This window comes from Podarcis pityusensis (assembly GCF_964106645.2).
Source record: "Podarcis pityusensis genome assembly, chromosome: 6".
Classification (NCBI taxonomy): Eukaryota; Metazoa; Chordata; class Lepidosauria; order Squamata; family Lacertidae; genus Podarcis; species Podarcis pityusensis.
This window is the reverse complement of record NC_138030.1, coordinates 27,970,276-27,990,572: the sequence shown is the minus strand read 5'-3', so window position 1 is coordinate 27,990,572 and position 20,297 is coordinate 27,970,276. Positions and strand designations below refer to the sequence as shown.

At 44.1% G+C, this 20,297-nt stretch overlaps 1 protein-coding gene and 1 long non-coding RNA gene across 2 annotated transcripts in view; one reads left to right on the top strand and one right to left on the bottom strand.

Annotated features, from left to right (window-relative positions):
* The first annotated feature begins 1,022 nt into the window (after window positions 1–1,022).
* Window positions 1,023–20,297, top strand: part of MAP1LC3A (microtubule associated protein 1 light chain 3 alpha) — a 43,376-nt gene continuing 24,101 nt past the window's right edge. Inside the window, exon 1 of the mRNA XM_081009303.1 lies at window positions 1,023–1,358. Coding sequence (XP_080865429.1) covers window positions 1,319–1,358 — 40 coding nt within the window. The 5' untranslated portion in view covers window positions 1,023–1,318. The remainder of the gene's footprint in view (window positions 1,359–20,297) is intronic.
* On the bottom strand, window positions 9,877–10,712 carry LOC308479017. Its single transcript, XR_013987431.1, has 2 exons — window positions 10,553–10,712; window positions 9,877–10,511 (listed from the first exon to the last, which is right to left on the bottom strand). It is a non-coding gene; the product is annotated as an uncharacterized lncRNA (long non-coding RNA).

Here is a 20,297-nt window from a genome sequence, read left to right as displayed (position 1 = left end):
GTATGCTGGTTTCTTTGTGCACTCAGCTCTTTTCTATAGCCAGGCATTATCGGAGTTCAAGGATGCACTTCAACCAGGTAAAACCACTCAAAGAGGGTGTGAAGCAGGTTGTGGCCTGGGGAGACTCCTGAGGTCCAAACAGATTTGGTGTTAGGGACTTAAGGTCCCAACCCCTGCTGCAGTAGAACAGGCCCTTATCATTAAAAGAGAGAGAGAAGCAGGAGACTAGTTGCGGTTAAAGAGGTGGAGAGGCCTATAGGTTTTTTAGATCCTGCAATGGGAGCTGGTGCTGCTGTAAATTCCACAAGGATTTCTTAGCCATGAAGCTTGAGTGACCTTGGCCAAGTAGTCATGATCCCTCTGGACCGTCTAACCTACATCAGAGAGTTGTAGGGAGGATAAAATGGTGGGGTGAGGGTAGAACACCACCTTTGGGTACCTGCTCATAAAAATATAAATAAGCATATGAGACCCTGCTCAACCTCAAAGCTCCTTCTGACCCAGAATTCCTGTTCACATAATTAGGTTATTCTGCATGCAGTAGGAAGAGGGCACTCTGTGCATGTTCAGTGGCTTTTTACTGGGTTCATGGCATCACTATGGCTATATCATCAAGAGAAGGGGAAAGGCCTTATGGATTGCTCTGAAGGCGATTTGAGGCTTTCTGCTTCGATTTATTCCTCTGGTTTATCAGAGCCTGAAAGGAAGGATTGGCGGGGAGGGGGAATCCGAGGTTAAGTCTTCGATGAACCTTAGTTTAAAAGAGAGACGCGAGGCTCCCTCCGTAGCGAGGCCTGCGCCAGCTAAAAACACGAGCCCGAGGACGGAGCACTCTGTGCATGCTCCTCGCCCTTCCCCGCGCCTGCATTGTTCCCTTCCCCGCGAAGCCCAGCCTCCTCGCCAGGGCGTCTGGAGCGGAAAGAGCGCGGAGGGCTGCCGGCTCCGGCCGCGGTGCGTCCCTGGCAAGGAGGCCGCACTGCAGAAGGGGCGGGGCCGCGCACCTCCCCTTTAAGGAGGCTGCTGGTGAAGTCACCGCTGCTTTGCCAGCTCCGGGAAGCGCGGAGGATTGCCCAGCCGGCGGCAGCGACGACGAAGCAGCAGCAGCAGCAGCGACAGTCGGCTGGCTCTTGCCGCCCGTGAGGCACCTGCTGCCCTTCGAGGACTTAAATAGGCGGCGTCCTCCGGCAGCCAGAGGCGGCTGTGGCGAGCTCGGCCGCGTCCCTCTCCAGCCGCGGGGTCTTTGGAGCCCGGGGAAGATCCCGCTGTCCCTGCTGAGTCGCGGCGCTCTTGGCTCACACCCCTTCCATCCCCGGCCGAGATGCCTTCGGACCGGCCTTTCAAGCAGCGGCGGAGCTTCTGTAAGTTCCTACGTCGGTAAAACGCTCGGCTCCCAGGCCCAGCAGGTTGGGACAACGGGGGTTTTTTTTGGTGGGGAGAGAGGGAGCTTATCGACGCCGTCCCTCCTACCCTGACCTTTTGGGGAGCACAAGCGGGGAGGGGGGCGCGGAGGTTTGGAGGGTGCAAATGTTGGGGGGGGGGCCTGGCCGCCAAAGGAGCCCTTTTTGCTGCTCTGCATTAACGCTGCCGCGGAATTAAGCGGAGGAGCTTAATGTCCTTGTTTTCTTCGCTCTTGTTTTTTCCACCCAGGGTGCTTCCCTTTTCTCCGCCTCCAGGCTTCCTTATGCTGTTGGAGAGGGCGCAGTGGGCTAAGAGCTGGAGGGAGCCATACTCACACCCCCTTGGGGTGCCTCCTCCCCAAGATTATTTAGATTTCGGCTCTCTTCAACTCACCTGCGTCTTTCAATCTAGGGCAAGACTTTTAACTCGTACCTGTTTGGGGTGTGCGAATGAGAAGTGCCTAAAAACCCAAGCGCAGGTGATCACCCCCTCTCCAAAATGTGCCCTTCGGTCATCCAAACCTAAGGCATTTTCATAAAGATTCCCCCCCCCCCCCACGTTAAGGAAACTTTGGTGGGGTGTGCTGGGTGACTCAACACCCTTTACTGGGACAGACTGCTTTGCTTCTGGCATCTTCCCACTTTCCCCACCCGTTTTGTGGGGCTCTTTTTCATGGTGAGTGAAAGAACTGAGCAGTCCTCCTAATGGCAGGGGCAGCTCCTCCTGCCCCCCTCTAAAACCTTCCTCCCCCCCCCCCTTCTAAAAGCAACTTGAAACTCGGTGCCCAAATTGCTGCAGGTTCCGCACCTTGGGGGGAAAAAATCCCTCCTTGTCTTGGTGTGTGTTCGACCCAGACCTGGAGATAAATGCGCTTTGGGCGACTCTGGGAGCTGTAGGCAGCCAGGTGACTCTCTTTGTTTTGCTTGATCGTTCAAGTTTCCTGCTGCTGAGCCAGGCAGGGCAAGGAGGCAGGAAGGAAGCCCGAGGTAATTAGCAGCTGCAGCAGCCCAGCCGAACCCTAGCGGTGATGTAATGCCTACAAATAAGAAAACGGGGGGGGGGGGGAACGTTGATGTGGTCCAGCCTCTGCAATGATGGGGGCTTGGAACGCGGAGCTGGAAAGCCAAGTCCCTGTGCCAGAGAAACCCCCAGCCCTCGAAAGAGCCAAATGTGCGGTTGAAAGAGGAGCTCCGCTGGAAGAGAGCCATTTCACTCCCACTCGGGTGGAAATATTTGCTGCCTCCAATGGGATCCGAGGCATTCAGCGGGGTCCCGCCCCCGAGATTCGAAGCGCTTGTTATGCCCACAGTATTCCCACTTGTCATTCTTCTGTTTTGATTAATGGAGCAGAGAGTGTGGCTTTGGGTAATCTGCTGTGTCTGTAGATTTCTAGGGCCTCCATATTATTTCCCCCTTTTGCTGAAAAGATCTAAGAATACACACACAAACATCAAAAACCCACTGTAGAAGCTGAAAGGAGGGACAAAAGTCTATGACTTTCTTCCCCTATGGTTAGAAGTGAGCAGCTGCCTTTAGTGAGCGATGGTTTGGAATAGGCGCAATGTATATTTCGTTGGTCTTCCATGTGAAACCAGCATCCTGTTCTGATCAAGGGCAGCTAAAGGGCTCCTGAGAAATATTAAGCTCTCCTGTTTTTCACACATCTGCTGCCCTAAAAGTACTTTCAGAAAATGTAAAATACATTCCAGAATCTGTGTTCAAATAATTACCTTCTCACTTGTTAAATTGTCTTCAGACTGACAGTCATTAATCCTTAATTAAGGATTAGATTTAGATCTGTATGTTGTTGATGTTTATACTTCTCCAACAGTTGGACTTTGTTGTTAGTTGTTGTATTCTGCCACTGTCTTTCAGAGAGGATAAATAAGTAGAGCGCTGGACACTTATTCCTCTCTTGGGCATAATAGTTCATTAAAAAAATAAGGAAAGTTTCTAGTCCTTATGAATTGTGTAAGATAAAGCAATTCAGAAGCATGGAAGGATGAGCAGGATCTGTAGTCATCAGGGGATGAGTGTGATGCACAGGATCTCATTTCTCCCCAAAATTCCCATCCCTAATCTCTGTGATTCATCTACTGTATTTTCGTTCTGTTTCTTTGCCTCTTCCAGTACATTCCAATTTGGCCACTGGGTGGTAGGAAAACAAAATATTTTATGAACACATGCATAACTTAAAAAACTAGTTCAGAGCACTGAAGTGAGTCCACAGGGAAGTTCTCCAGCACATCCCTATTGTGATGAATTGCAGTTGTGCAAGAGCACTGCTCTTAATCTATGGCAGCCTGGGCATTAAAATGACAGCTTGCTGGGTGAAGATCAGTTGAATGCTTTTGGAGTTTTTCACCATAAGCAGGTCCTGCTGCTTCAGAATGATACTCTTTAAGAATGTTTACCAGACAGGTTTGTGTTTCCTCCAAGACAATGCCAGTGACTCATCAATAGTTTTTTCCTATCATAAATATTGACCCTGTTCATTTTCCATTATTCATTTTTGACTCAAAGCAGCTGTCAAGGCCCTTGTGTCCCCTTAATGGCTATGTCTGCAAGTGAATAGATGCTTATCAGATTATCAAGTATTTTCTAGTCATCCACCCCCTCCCTATTTTGGCATTCAGTTAGGCTTATATGTATCTAGGATTGCTGTGTTAAGTTTGCTGAAATACTATTGCATTGTTTTCTTTTATTTTAAAGGATTACACCTTAGTTAAAAACACTTTTGTCAAATAAACAAGATCTCTTATTTCATATGCCAGCTTGGAGAGTGTTGTTAGCTAGAAAGAATGACTGTTTTCAAATGTAGATTTATTCTTTTTAGAAGAAGCATTGTTATATTGTTATGTATCCATTCAACTCCTAAAATAGTGCGTTCCCTTAAACTGTTTTGTAATATATAGCGAGAGAGAGAGAGAGAGAGAGAGAGAGAGAGAGCTGGGAAAGACTATTGATGGCAACAGTGGTTAATCATTATTCCCTTGGCGATCCAGAATGCCTTTTTAGTGCACACCCACAAAATAACATGGGAAGAGTCCAGCTGGATCAGAGCAAAGTTATATCTAGTCCAGAATCTTATTTTCTGCAGTGGCTAGCTTGAAGAAAACAGTCTTCCCCTTTGTCTCAAACATCCAGAGAGAGATACAACCTTTTTTGTACATGGAGGTTTTCAATTAGCTGTCATAATTAGCAGCCACTGAGGATCCTCCATGAATTTACATGAATTTACGTATCTAATCCTTAAAAGACATTCAAAACGGCAGGGAATTCCATAAGTTAAATTTGCATTGTGTGAAGAAGTACTCCCTTTTATCTGTCCTGAATCTCTACCACTTTTTAGTGTTGTTGTGTGAATTCTAATGATGTTAAGGGGGATATCTGTAATAACAATAACAATAATTGTACAACACCCAATGGACTAGGTTGTCCTGGCCACTCTGTGCAGCTATCTATTTGTTTCACATTGTGCACAATCTTATAAACTACTGCTCTGACCTTTGGTCCATCTCTGGACCCAGCATGAAGTGCTGGTTTTATATTTCAAGCCCGTTAATGGCTTGCAACCAGGATATCTGAAATATCACACGCATATATACCTGAACTTTGATCCTATTTGTAAGCCCTGCCCTGAGTCCCTGTGCCCAGTGCAGTGAGGAAAGCGACTACAAGCAAGATGGCCTGCTCATTGGTGGCACCCCAATGCCCTTCTCAGAGAGACTCGCCTGGTGCCTTCTTTAAGGTTGTGCAGGCACTAGGTGAAGACCTCTTATTTTCAGAAGAACATAAAAAGAGCCCGCTGGATCAGGCCAATAGTCCATCTAGTCCAGTGTCCTCTTCTCACAGTGGCCAACCAGAGGAATGTGGGTAGCCCAAACATAGAACCAGGGTGCAACATCTCTCTACCCACTTGTGTTCCCTGAAACTAGACCATGTTTCCCAGACTTTTCAGGGGATGGGTGGTGTCCTCTGGTTTTATTCCTATCTGTGCTGGTAATGTTTAGACTGTGTGTTTAATGACCCTTGTATCATACTTGTCTTTAACTTTCATTCATGTTTGAGCCACCAAGAGAACAATATTATTGGAGAATCCTATTTAAAAACAGTTGATGACAATAATGATGATGATGATCAATAACAAAGCTCTATTGTGCACCTCATTTTTTATTTTCCCACCTCAGTACTTCGCTATGTTAACCATTTTCCTAAATTTAGAAAAACTTCCCTGTCCGATTCCTTTGGGGATACAGTAGTTCTTATCAGAAAGAGCCAGGCAATTGACCTTGTACAAGCCTACTTTACCATTTTTTTCAGCTCCACATCCATTATGTGTGTGAGTTCTCTGTCACCCCTATTTGATTGGTGGAGAATTTGAGGGTGAGAGGAATGACTTGACTAAGGGCATCCAGGGAGCTGATGACTGGGGTTGGATAGGTTTCCTAATCACCTCATGCAATGTAACCAGAAACTCAGTAAAGAAAAAGCACCCAGGAATGCAAGTACGTTAGTATTCTGTCATCTGAGTACTGTTTATCCAGAGACTGAAACAGATGTGATATTGCAGATCTGTGATCAGATTCCCTGAATATTTTGTTTCGGGTTTTTGTTTTTTGTTTAAAACAGCTGGGGTGGTGTTTCAGTTTTGTGCAGAGCAGCAACTCTGGTGGAGGCTGTAAAAATACAAACCTGTCCTTGGCCATACTGTCCCTCCTCAAAGCTGCTATTTAATCCTGGGCTTTTTTGGAAGGTGGGGGGAAGCCACAGCATGGGTATCTGTAATTTTCCCTAGTGAGGCAAACAGGAATTTTGTATAGCTAAAGGCAAGCCCCCAGACAAAATATTTGCAGTTGAGAATGGGGTGCTGGAATGAATATTACATTGGGCATGTCATTGTAAAGATGTGGGTTCTTCTACTATTTCTTTTTAAATTAATTGGGAAATCTGATCACAGATTCTTCTACATGGCACTCTGCATTGCAAATTCTGTCCTGAGCAAGGGGTTGGACTGGATGACCTCTAGAGGTACCTTCTAACTCTTATGGTTATGTGATCTTCTGTGCCGCATCTGTTTTGGTCTGGTAGATGTGTCTTGTGTAGGCTCCTTTCTTCTGTCATTGAAGCCTTGCTGAACTGGCATTCCTGAAGGTTTTGTATGCCCTTCTGGAAGCAAATGTTTTCTCCAAACTGTTCTCTTTTGTTGTGTGTGTATTATTTTGCACCAAATTCAGATTTCACCCAACAGGCCGCACCACAGATCAGCTTTCGATATCCTGTTTATCTTCAGATGTATTGGAGTGCAACTCCCATCTGCGCTAGCCATTACACGTTTGTTGGGCTGATGGGAGTTGTAGTCTGAAACATCTGGAAGGCGAAACAGGTTAGCAAAGGAAGCCATAGAGAATGTCTCTTGCTTGATGCTTGAAATCTACCGCATTCTGGGGTTATGTGGCATGTTGGTGAGAGCTGTGGAAAGTTTGAATTATTCTTGGAACCCTTGTCCAGTAATTTATAAGAAAGCTCATGGAATGGTTTTCAAGTGTTGTCATGCTGTGACAACGCTGCCTTGTCAGTGAGCAACTCTTAAGTATTGTGCAAGCACATTTGAGGTCGCACTCCTGCTTTGAACCTCTGCAGCAGCTTGCCCTGGGCTAAAATATTAACTTAGCAACAAATTGAAGAGCCCTTAAGCAAGTAGGGACTGTGGGGACACTACTTGTCCTGGGATGCAACCTTTTCCCCTGAACAGTTTCTTGTGTTTTTAACAGATTATAATGGGCAGGCACCACACTGTTCCTGTTGAGGAAAGCTTTATCCCCTCGAATTTCTGCTTGCAGCAGCTCATAAAGGTACAGGAGCCCTGTCAGGAAAAGGTGGAGGGTTTAACCCTGGACCAAAGTTGCAAAGGCACATAATTATAATGAAGAGAAATGAGAGAAATTACAAAGAGCGCTTGGCGCCTTAAAAGCCACTATGGAAATGACTCCATCACGTGTTGCACTGCTGTGTTTTTCATAACACTGTAGCTGACTCTCCCACATGCCGGAGACTTGAATACCTCTTGAGCTGCTTGTTGTCCTCACAAACCGCTTACTCACCCGCCCTTTGCCCAACCACCCGCCCCAGTCGAGAAGGGAGTAACAAAAACAAAAATATCACGAGGCTTTTCTGACTACCAGGTATTTGACTGCTGCAGTGTATATGCCATCACCTATCTAAAGCTGCTGAGGTCCTGGCTGGCGAAGGGCAATGGCTGAAGTTTGGTTTCTCCCTCCCAACCGCCTGCTGTGAGCTTGTGGGTGGGGGGGACAGCTGCTTTAGATGCCAGGGGGTGGGCCAAGTAGGAGGAGAGCAGCGAGTTTGGCTTCTTTCCAGATGCCCTCTTCTCTCCTTCCTTCCCACCCCCCTCTCCCAATCCCAGCCATCCCATTTGAAAGCAAACAGGATTAAAATAGCCTAGGAGGCACAGGGGGCTGGAATGGCGAGGTCAGGCAAGGCAGCTGCGACTGACTGTTTGTTACGTGTTCCTTTCAGCTTATTTTCCACATGCCCTTTTGGCTCTCTCAGCTGACTGGTTTGCTAAATACTTTCTGGGAAGAAAGGGTAGAGGGGGGATGTTGTCAGCCAGCCAGCCATCTGCATTGAGCCAAAGATGTTGTTGCTTCTATGGAGAAAGTAAAAAAAAAAGTAGTCCTGTTTTCCTTCTCTACCTCCTCCAGGATGGGATTAAGAAGCACAGCAGAGAGTGTGTTAAGGAAAATGCCTCAGGGTCAAGTGCTCTTCTGGCTTCTCTGCCCTTTCAGGCCTTGCAAAGTTTACATTCGTGGGCTGGGCCTGCAAGGCAAACAGTCGTCACAAGAACATCTGTTTACAAAGTGTTTGAAGCTGCTGCCCTTTTCGGAGGAGTTCCTAGGGAGAATCTCCTGAAATTTTACAAGACCTCCTTGTATCCTGTACACTGTTTTCATAGGCCCCACCTGTACTATATAAAGCAGCCATGGCTTCCCTCTAAGAATCCTGGGAAATGTAGTTTGTTAAGGGTGTTGAGAGTTGTTAGGCGACACCCAGTCCCCTCACTAAGCTAAAACTTCCAGAGTAGTTTAACAATGACTCTTCTTTTTCCTGGGAATTATTGGAAGTTGTAGCTCTGTGAGGGGCCAGAGTCTTTCCCTTTTGAAAAACTTTAGGTGCTCCTGTTTAGATGTATCCCCCCCCTTTCCCCCCCTTTTCTTTTATGGCTGATTTTTGGATGTAGTTCTAGGTTTTCTTTGTTTTCATGCTTTGAAAAGCCTTGATCCTGTTTATTTGCCTTTGCCTTCTGGGATAAGAGTCTCCAAGGTTGTTGACTGAGTTGTTCCCTTGTAGTGACAACCTGATGGGGAAAAGCTGAACCAAACTTGATGGAAACTTAAAAGGATGAGTAGTTACATGTAGATGAGGCAGAAACAAGCAGTAAAACATGTCATCATCACCATCAGTTAATTTATTCATCTCCTTGTAAAACACTGTCTCAAGGCAAAAGTTAATTAAAAACAGTTAAAAATGCAAAAACAATACTGTACTAAAACTCTGGGTGCATCACATCTAAAATGAAAACAAATTGCTGTGTTCGCCCCACAACTATTTTAAGAAAGGCATCTGTTTTCAGTTCAAACACTTTTGTAGCTGGAAGTAGGAAGCCATTGCTTAGCCCCCCTCCCCCAATTAAAATATCCATCTCTCATTGCACTATAATGAAAGGCTGCAAACCTGTATACACTGTGTCATTGAATTTTATGGGGATTTACTTATGAGTAGACACATACAAGATTGTTCTGTATGTATGTATAAATGGGTTTACTCACATTCAGGCCATGCTACTCTTTTCAACTGTCCCCTGTTTGTTCACTGCAAACCTGCTCTTTGATCCCAGGAGCATTCCTGCAAATTTTAGTTCCGCCGTTTTTAAGAGGTCCAAATACACAGTGGACGAACAAAGAACTTTCCCAAATACAGTGGTACCTCTGGTTACGTACTTAATTCGTTCCAGAGGTCTGTTCTTAATCTGAAACTGTTCTTAACCTGAAGCACCACTTCAGCTAATGGGGCCTCCTGCTGCTGCCGCCGCGCCGCCGCTACATAATTTCTGTTCTCATCCTGAAGCAGAGTTCTTAACCCGAGGTAATATTTCTGGGTTAGTGGAGTCTGTAACCTGAAACGTATGTAACCTGAAGCGTATGTAACCCGAGGTACCACTGTTTATAGTAGAAGCATGTTGTCATATAATGTATAAATAACAATTCTAGTTCAAGGCATGAGCCAATTCTTAAAATACAACCCATACAGTGGTGCCTCGCAAGACGAAATTAATTCATTCTGCGAGTTTCTTCGTCTAGCGAATTTTTCGTCTTGCGAAGCACGAAATCCCATAGGAATGCATTGAAATTCAATTAATGCGTTCCTATGGTCAAAAAAAGTCCAAACAAAGCCAAATTTGGTACAACAAGAGTTTATTAAGTGCTCTTTAAAGTCACACATACTGTAAAGAGCATTTCAAAAATTGAAGGAACAATAAATTCAAAAATTGAAGGAACAATAAAAATCATAAAAATTCAGAAAAAAACCACACAAGCTTCCAGATTCTTGCAAACCCCTCCTCAACTGTTCCCCCAGCCACCCACCACACAGAAATTCAAATCCAGAATTTTTTTTAAAAAACAGCAGAGTGGCCCAATGGTCACAGAAAATCATAAAAATTCAGAAAAAAACCACACAAGCTTCCAGATTCTTGCAAACCCCTCCTCAACTGTTCCCCCAGCCACTCACCACACAGAAATTCAAACCCAGAATTTTTTTTTAAAAAAAACAGTAGAGTGGCCCAATGGTCACAAAAAAATCATAAAAATGCAGAAAAAAAACACACAAGCTTCCAGATTCTTGCAAACCCCTCCCCAACACCAAGTCCTTGAATTCCAAACACCCCAACCCAAAATCCAAACCCCCCAAAAAAGTTTTAAAAGTTTAACTTACCAAATGGCTGCAAAAGAAGTTTTGGAAAAGCTTCAAAAATCACCAAAGTCTTCAAAAACCTCAAAAAAGGCTACCACACCGCGTGCTATGAGTTGCTCCTCGAAGTCAAGTCGCAACTGCACCTCTTCAAGCAATGCACCCTGCATTACTGTAACGGTTTTAAGAAAAAGGAAACAAACTTGCAAGACGTTTTCGTCTTGCGAAGCAAGCCCATAGGGAAATTCGTCTTGCGAAGCAGCTCAAAAAACGCAAAACCCTTTCGTCTAGCGAGTTTTCCGTCTTGTGAGGCATTCGTCTTGCGGGGCACCACTGTATGTTGCAAGTTGAAATTGGGCTATTGTTACAGGAATATGAGGCCTGAGTTGGAATGCTGATCATGCCAGTCCTAGCCTTGCCTCCTTTAATTGTCCACTCCTGCCTTGCTGCATTCTAACTTTATTGCTTAGGTGTGGCCATGGCACAATGATGCCTTTCATATAGCTATATACGGTATATTTCTGACAACAATTCCTCCCCAGGATACACAGTTCCATGATGCTGTATGTGCAGAACTTATCAAAGTAATACTAAACAAGGTTTATTATTTATGTAGTGCATTTCCCAAACAAAACACTTTATTTTACATGTTGTAAGCCTTTTTATATTTTAAGAAAGGGCAAATTATAAATTTGCAGATAAATAAATGGGACACTGGGCAGTGCAGTCTTACACGTTTCTCCTCATAATTAAGTTCCATTGAGTCAAATGGGGCTTACTCCCTGATAAATGGGTATAGAATTACAAGCCGAGGTGGCTAGATCATGACTTGCTTAAGACCATCCAGTGAATTCATAGCTAGGTTAAAGTTCTGAATAGTAATGTTTGTAGCCCGTTGTTGAATAAGAGTTTCAGTGGGTTTAATGATAATTTTTAACGACCAAAATAAATTATCCTCATAATCCTTGTAGAAGCTTGACTGTATATTTTTCTTTCTCTTGAGTTCCTTTCTTCCAGTATAAGATTGTGATCTGGCACATAACCACTGGCATGCAATCTGGTTGCAATAGGACTTCTGCACACACAGCTGTGCCGAGCATTGTAGGTTAAGTAAATATTTTTCTAAAAGAAAACATTCAGTGAAATTTGTGGTGCTCTGAAACACTTTCAAAACTTAAGTTCTAGCAGAGTTGCTGGATAAAGGAGGGCGGTTGTTGCTTTATACCAAAGTGGCACTCGTCTACAAAATATTTGGCCAGAAATCTAGGTCTCTCTCTCTCTCTCTCTTGCTAAAAACAATTTCTTCTGCAACTCATTTGATCCTAACATACAGTAAAAGTTATTGGCCAGGGTGGACAACTTTTTTTTCTGTCTAGGCCTGCATTTCCTTAGAGGTGATTGATCTATCAGCAATTGCAGATCTACAATTGTAGTGGTGAAACCAAAGGTGAATGGGATCTCATTCCTGTTCCATTATTTCTTTTCCCTCACTCTTCCACCCCATTTTCTCAATTTCACCTTCCTTGCTACCCACTGATATTAGCTTTAAGGGCCACCTGAAAGGGGTCTGAAGGTCACTGTTTGCTCACCTGTCTTCTAGAATCTCTGGTTACCTGAAGAGGAACTTGACTGGATCAGACCCAGGGTCTGTCTAGTCCAGCACCTTATTTCACACAATGGCCAACCAGATGACTTTGGTGAAAACAAAAGCAGGGTGTGGCAGCAATATCCCTTCTGAGTTGTTTATCTTCTACTCTTTGCTATTCAGAGCTATAGCTATTCTAAATCTATTTAGTGTACTTTGTTAATACTGTGAGATGCTTTGAGTTGAAAATAGGAATGAGAATCCAATAATTAAGTCCAACTATTATATAATACACCAGAACACTCTTTTTGTCCAACCTGCCTGGGCCCATACTTTACCAGCTATCCCTAAGATTCCAAAGAAGCAAGTATGAACAGGGCTTTCTGCTTCCTGAGCCTCAGGCTGCCAACTTACTCAGTATGTTGTTTTAAACTGTTTTTAACATTGAGTTTTAATGTGACTGTCCCTGGAACCTGAAGGTGAAGGACTGGTTAAAATGATGATAAAAGCAAGTAAACAAGAAGTTAGGAACTGAATTCAGTTCCCCAGAGAGACAGAATGCCAGATTTAAATGATGTAGATTTCGTTTTAAAAACTAAAAGAAAAGAGAGCAGCATTAACGAGTAGCATTTGAGATAATCAAAAGGCCCATAAAAGTTATAGTTCCAGAATCTGATAGGAAATAATGGTTGAGAATTACAAACCAGAATATAATGACAAAAGTTAACTGATCCTAACTCTTTCCATCCCATTGAGTATTGATCTTAAAGGCTGTAACAGGTGACAGAAAAGAGGAGGCAGAGGAAAATGCAAATGTATAAAAACTCAGGGGAACCCCGTGAGCCAACCAGAAGTCTTAAAAGCTAGAATCTTCTAGTACTTTGGTGTATGTGTTTTCTCATAGCTGAAACTAGTTCCCAGATAGAATGCCCTCTGGCCTTAAAGCATAATATGTCCAGATAACACAGGTGTCTCAACTTGCTGAGATCATTCCAATTGTTAGGAAGTAGCGTCTCTTCCAGAGACCAGTTTTTACCCCAAGGCGCAAGTGATGGCACCATTTTCTTGACAGGGTTCAACAGCCCAGTGCATGGAATTAACCTACCAAAGCATTCCTGGCTGCCCTCCCCCCACTGTGAGGACCCTTCATCCTGTCCCTTCCTTTGCTGAAATTAGGGTTGAAAAAAGCCATCTGTTGTAGCCAATAGAAGGCTAGTTGCTGTGTGTTGGAAATTTTGGAGTCACCACTGGGGAAGGGTTAATTCTTTCTTTCTAGCAGCAATCCCACCCATTCCACAAAAAAGAGCCGCCGCCCCCCCCCCCCCCCCGCAATTGCAGTTAGGCTCAAAAGAAGTCTTTTGGCTCCAAGAGAAGGCTTTTTTTCTAAACCTGTTGCTCTTTTGGAGACTTCAGTAAGCAAGGGTGGGTTCCCTGTAGGCTGTGCTGTCCAGGAATATCGCTCCCTCCCCTCTTTAGGTTTGGGGAAAGCTAAAACACTTCCTTTCATTGAGGGGTGCGTGCGGTGGGTGAGGGCCCACAATTGTTTCTTAGGTTTCTGAATGTGCCCATGGGCCCTGTTCCAACTCCATACTCAATAATGCTTCGAATAACTCTAATAGGGTGAGTCATGCCAAACTTCCCTTTGCAAAAGCCAAGCTTATTCTTCCTTTGCAGGACCTATTCTTCCATACATTTAAGAGCTTTAACAATGCTACGGCCCCGGTCAGAAGGTCCTCATTCAACAAAACTGTTGTTCTCCCATAAACAGATTACATGCATGTATGAAAGCGGATCGAGACACCTCCTCCCTCTTAATGCCGCGTTCAAAAGTGTCTGTTAAACTTTACGACTGGGGCAAGAGAGGTTAATTTTGAAAAATGACAACCTAAAGGCTCTGATCAGGCATAAGTATCCTCTTCATTCTTCTCTAACATTGGGACACTTGATCTTCTAGAAGAGAACTTTTTAAAAACAGCAGTAACAACTGATAATAATTATATGCTGCAGAGAGGTTTTGTTTGAAGACTTTTGGGAGTGGGCAGGTAATACACCCTCTTAAACTATCTACCTGTAATATTTCCACTCTGAAAAGAAGGAGGGAAATAAACATGTAGTGGTAAGAGAGGATTCAGCTGGTTACTGGATAGTTTTAGAGTTACGGTCATTCAGTGGTGTCACTGGAACATTGCTTGCTTATTCTCTCGCCAAGCTTCATATTGCCATGGCTATAAGCTGTTGATACCCCTCTCCCCATTTCTTGAGTTGCATCCATGCCATATATTTAAAGCACATAGCTTCTCCCAAAGAATCTTGGGAAGCGTAGTATGTTAAGAATGCTGGGAATTGTAGTTCTGCAAGGGGTAAATTATTGTTCCTATTATTATTTGGGGGAAGTCATATGCTCTAAACATGGTGTGGAAGTGACCCCAAGTCACAAGCTGCAAGAGAAGTACAGTGGTACCTTGGGTTACAAACAAATTGGGTTACAAACACTTCGGGTTACAGACTCCGCTAACCCGGAAGTAGTACCTCAGGTTAAGAACTTTGCCTCAGGATGAGACAGAAATCGTGCGGCGGGGCAGCAGGAGGCCCCATTAGCTAAAGTGTTACCTCAGGTTGAGAAAGGTTTCAGGTTAAGAATGGACCTCCGGAACGAATTAAGTCCGTAACCAGAGGTACCACTGTATGTCATTGGTGGCTTTTCCAGAATTACTTGGTCTTCTCTTTCCTATAGCAGTAAGGAACTCAAAGCACAAGTGCCTTTCATTAACATCCAAGAAAATGGCTACTTTATTTGTTTCTTGGCAAAAAAATTATACCCTACTTATTGTTCTCAAAATGTGTTAACAAGCAAAGAAGAATATAGTTGTGTGCTTAGCCCAGTCCTCCAAGCTATGAGGTTTCAGGGGTACAGCACTAGGAATGAGGTCTTAGGTGTTTTGTAATATTTGTGTTTATTTAACAAGCTGAGTACAGGTGGGTCACAGTTTAGCACTCCCCACAGATCCCCTCCCCCCCCAAAAATCTCAGACCTCTGGTTTTGCTTTCTGATTCTATGTTCCAAAGTACAAGCTGTGTGCCTTGTCCTTTCCATTCGCAGAGAACTGCATGAACACATTCCATAGTTTTGAGGAGGGAAGGGGAATCCCGATGTGTCATCTTTCCAGATCCCTCCAGACCAATAATAGTTTTGTTAAACCTGCATCATGACCAGGCAAAGGCCCAAACATGGCCCAACTGGTTTCCTATATACTCTCTGCACCTTTTAATCCTGAATCTTTTCCAAAATCTTCTCACTGGGACCCCTGAGATGTCATTTGGCCCCAAACCCCATCCCATAAAATGCCTTCATAAAAATTAGCAGCCATCACAACAAAACATTGTTAATACAAATTAAATCAGAGGGATGGCATTAAAGCAACATCTTCCTTTTAAGAGCTTTGCCTAAAGAGAGTGGTCTTGGCGGCTCATGTAAAAGGACCAGTTTTCCCAGATCTGCGACTGAATTTGGTAACTGGTTCTAGCCAGCCACCCCTGAAAGAACATTATGGAGTGGCCACCAGCCTGTTGGATGGTGGGAAAGCCAAGAGGTTTCTCCCCACCAGATGTCACAGAGTGTGAGGAAAACACTCATTACAGTTATCCTTCCTCAAAATCAACCCCCACTCCCCCAGTTTTGTTTATCATTTTCCCAGGATGATGAGGAACCGTTAATGAGCAGGTGTCTCCCAAGGCACTCTTCACAAGTTCAGTTGTTTACACTATCGAATATCTGCACAGGACTCCTTGTGGATTTTGTTTTCTTGTACATTGCCACTCTCTCTCTCTTCTTCATCTTTTGGCTTTAGGACTTAAGCAATCAGGTTTCGGAGATTATCGATGGGAACTTGTGCTTCTAAGATGTCCTAGACGCATCCCCTTATTATCTTGGGTTTATTCACAGGTCACTGTGTTCTCACTGGAACTGTTAACATCAGATATAAACAGCCTCCTGCTATTTCCATTATTATTTATCTTGGAAAGAAAGAGAGACTCTGAGTTTGACTGTGCTGTTGACACTCCAGCTTCTCTTCTCCCCTGAACATGTGACCAGGGGTTGGTTGTCCCTCCATCAGTGACCATGAAATCAAGGTCTTTAAACTGTCCTTGATCAGGGCTCCTTCCCAGAAAGCGCATAGGACAGAACTGCAAGTACTTAATCAGCTAGGCCTGATTGGCTTTTGTTTGTGCTTCTGGTACAATTATAATACAGTACACGACTCTCCAGGATTGTGACATAAATCTCTTTGTAGCGTGTGTAATTAACAGCCTCTGTGCAAAAATATCCATCTGTCAGGCTTGTGTTTTAATATTTATCCGTTTCCCCTTATTGGGACCAAACCTCTCTCTACCATTACTGGGGCTACAATGAAGCTGAAGCTGCCTAACTTATGGCTGACCTGTTTTGAGAAAACGCCAGCCACTTATGAAATGTCCTGACTTGCTTGATTGCAATGTGACGTGTAATGTATTAACAGAAGTGGGGAGGTTCTGGCTGGCGATGGAACTGGCAGGTTTGGTGTCCTCAAACTCAGAGGTAATTTGGCTTGGTGCATTGGCACCCATTTAAAAGATTAACATGTAGTGGGTGTAACTATCCAACAATAACAACTCAGACTTGCAGCACCTCTATCAAGACTAACAAATTTATTATGGCATAAGCTTTCATGGACTAAGCCCTGTCTACTTAATCAGGTGTGTATGCCATCTGCTACCACAATAAACGTGTTAACCCTGACTGTGCCACAAGAGTCATCTTTGTCTTTTGTTGCAGCAGACTTACATGGATACCCCTCTGGAAATTATCCAATGATAAAGCACAGGGCAAATGAAATGATAGCCCCAAGGAGCAGATTTCTTGCCAGTGTTTGCCGTCAATGATTCGCAAATCCCTTTCCGAGCTCTACAAACTTAGCAAGTTGCAATAATGAATTTATGTGGACCAACTTACAGTTGAAAGTTTGGGTGACAGTTTTCAAGCCACAAAAGACTTTTAGATTGGGTGCTGGCGGGTGGGAGGGTGGATAGATGTTGCTGGGCCTGGTGTTTTCCATTTGTGTTATGTCTCCAAATATTTTGTCCCAGTTCTGCCTCTCGGGCCGACAAGATGCTTCAGTTTAGAAGTACTTTTCTGTCCCCCTTTTTTGTGCATATGTGCCTGCATATGAAAACCAAAACTGGATGCACAGGGACAAATTCTGATGGTTAGCCAAGCAGTGCTTGGTGCTTTTGTCTGCAGCAAAGCAGTGCTCCTTGGGTTTCACTTAGTGGAAGGGTCTGTTTTGCTTCACACTCAAAGTCTTGCTTACCATTTTCTTTTGGTGTTCAGATAGCATTTTTCCTCCAGGATGCATCAACCACTCCAGGAGGGTGTTTTGATCTTGCGTGACTTGGTTTTCTTGTAGCTCTCTAGGTTCATCATTGCTCTCTGATTGCGGCATGCTGGACCTCTATTCATTCACATAAGGAGATTGGGATGTAGAATTTTACTCTGTAGCAGCAGCAAGCATAGAACTAATGACCCTATGCAGCTTACCAACCCTCTCATTTCTGTGACACTGCCTTGCTGTGATAATTTAGCAGTGAGCCATTGCTAAAAGTGAGAGTTGGGTGGGGAAAGACCAGCAGCTGCTCCCTGCTTCCCTGCTATCCAAAATGGGGTTGGGAAGGGAGAGGCTCAGGCATACCACTGGATTGCACTGACAAGAATACAGCAAGGGACACCAACAAAGAATACTTCCTGTTTCTGGTATGTTGTGGAAGGGAGCCAAGTGGGAAAGGAAAAATTGTTTGTGATAGTTAGGGGAGAATCCTCCTTATATAGGTTTCTGGGAGGTTGGTGGCTAGAGAGTAATCCTTACAGTAACCTTGCAAACAAGTGTTTGTGGCCCTCCATATGTTGCTGGATTATATAACCATTGGTTATATAGGAAATTGAAGTTCCACAATATCTGGATGGTCCTACTCTTGTAAACCCACAGAAGTGACGAGCCTGCAGAAACATAAATAAACCTAGCCAACTAAAAGGCTAGGATCTGATTTGTGTGCCCCCTTATTAAGGTTACCCATTTGAGGACATGGTTGATTAATTAGATTCTTTGCGAGTTTAGAAAACACTTGCAAGACCCCCTCAATAACATTGCCTTGGTTTGTTGATTGCAGTGAGGCAACCTTGTGCCCTGTTTCCCCAAGAACTTGCTGTTCCTGCTTGACAGCAAGTGGAATGATAACAGATATTGCACAGAGTTAGTGTTCTTATCTACCTTGCTGCTAATAATGAAATCCCCTTGCAAACAAAGCTCCGACCTCTCTGCTTACTGTCAGCTTTGCTGGGGCTGGAGGTTACCTGAGATAGTTTGCATGTGATAATTTGATTTTAGTCTTGTTCTTTCTTTTGGATGTATCTTTGTGCAACCATCAAGTCCAGCATCCCATTTTCAACAGTGACTGATGGGATATTATACTAGTGGCAGGCTTCGTTTACTCCTGGCGGATTCCTGTTTACCAATACAAAATCACCTCCAGCTACTTTTGTAACTAAGTGGAAGAATTTTAATTTTAATTTTACTGTTTTGTTTTGTCATGTGTAACATCCTTCACTTCCCAGTTGAGGCAGAAGTTACTGTAAGGCAGTGCAGCTTATAAACATAATGTTGCTGGTGTAGCATTTTACATTCTGGGGAGGTCACCTTCTTCCACCAAGTGCACAGCTTCTGTAGGGATGTGCATGGAGCAAAGAGGGAGGAGAAGACCCTGCTTATCCAGCCATATCAGCACTGCTGATCATGCACTGGAGCCAGGATTGCCACCCACATTCACTCGATTGTTCTTTCCACTGAAATTAATTGCAAGCGTTCAACATAACTGAAACTAGAACCATACATGCCTCACACACATCTTCTATTTGACCTAAACTTCCTTCTGCTGCTACCAATAAATAGAGTAGCTGTCTTTTGATAGAGCATCTATTGGTACCACTTGTATCCCAGTCTTCCTCCAAGGAGCTGAGAGGGGTATTTTAGCCTTGGAATGTTCCTTAAAAGAGAGGTTATACAGTATTAGTTATCCATGTTGACTCCTGGTCCATTCCAAGCAGAGATGTAGAATGTTGGTCTCAGATGTTCAAGAAAGGACTCCTACTCCTTTTCTCCCAGTCCTTCTGTCCTGGCTATCACTTCCTTTCTTATTTAATGAAGATGCTCTGGATGTTTGAAGACTATGGCTTCTAACACTTTGGTAAAGAGGGAGTATCTATATTGCTGTGCAAGCATGAATACTTGCACTGATGAGATTCTTAGTTAGTGCCGCATTGGATACAAGCCATACTCAACTTCTCATAGTACCCTTGATGGCTCCAGGGCATTGTGGGAAACATAGATCGCCACCTGCAGCTTCTACAGCCAGGAAAACCCACCAGTATAGGAAATGGACCAAACTACCAAGGATCCCCTCAAATCTGGAGCCAGCCCTGGATGCAGCTCCCTTGGGTGGGAGAATGAGGCTATTCATGTATTGTGCTTTCTCTTAGTGGTGTAGTGGTTAAGAGCGGTAGTCTCGTAATCTGGGGAACCGGGTTCATGTCTCCACTCCTCCACATGCAGCTGCTGGGTGACCTTGGGCTGGTCACACTTCTTTGAAGTCTCTCAGCCCCACTCACCTCACAGAGTGTTTGTTGTGGGGGAGGAAGGGAAAGGAGAATGTTAGCCGCTTTGAGACTCCTTCGGGTAGTGATAAAGCCGGATATCAAATCCAAACTCCTCTTCTTCTTATCAGTTTTTCATAGTCCTTTGCCTTTCAGTTTCTTCCTACATAAAAAAAAATGTGTTCTGAAGATGGCAATAGATTTAATGCCTCTCTGTACTAAATTCCTCCCTTTTATTCCTCATTCCAGTTTAAACTTGCTTGATCTGTAGGATAATGGCTTGCAGATTGCTTTCCTCCGCCTCCTCCCAGTGATCTGGGTGCTTGTTGGCAATTTTAGCTTGGCTGACTTTTCCACAGTGGATCTGACACAGAACAGTCAACTCTCATCTTCACTTGTATCAGATGCTGGGTAGCCATTAGCTGTGATGGAACCATGAGGGTGAATGCAGAGAAATGGTCTACTTATTGGGGAGGGGGGTTGGTATGTTGAAACTAGAAATATTTGCACATTTCTTCAATCCCTGTAATCTCAGTGGATCCAAAAGTGCTTTTGTGTTTTACTGGCTCTATTATTTCTATCCTCACTTCAATGCTTTTATATGAAAAATATTCATGCATATAAATTACTGGTGTGTGTGCG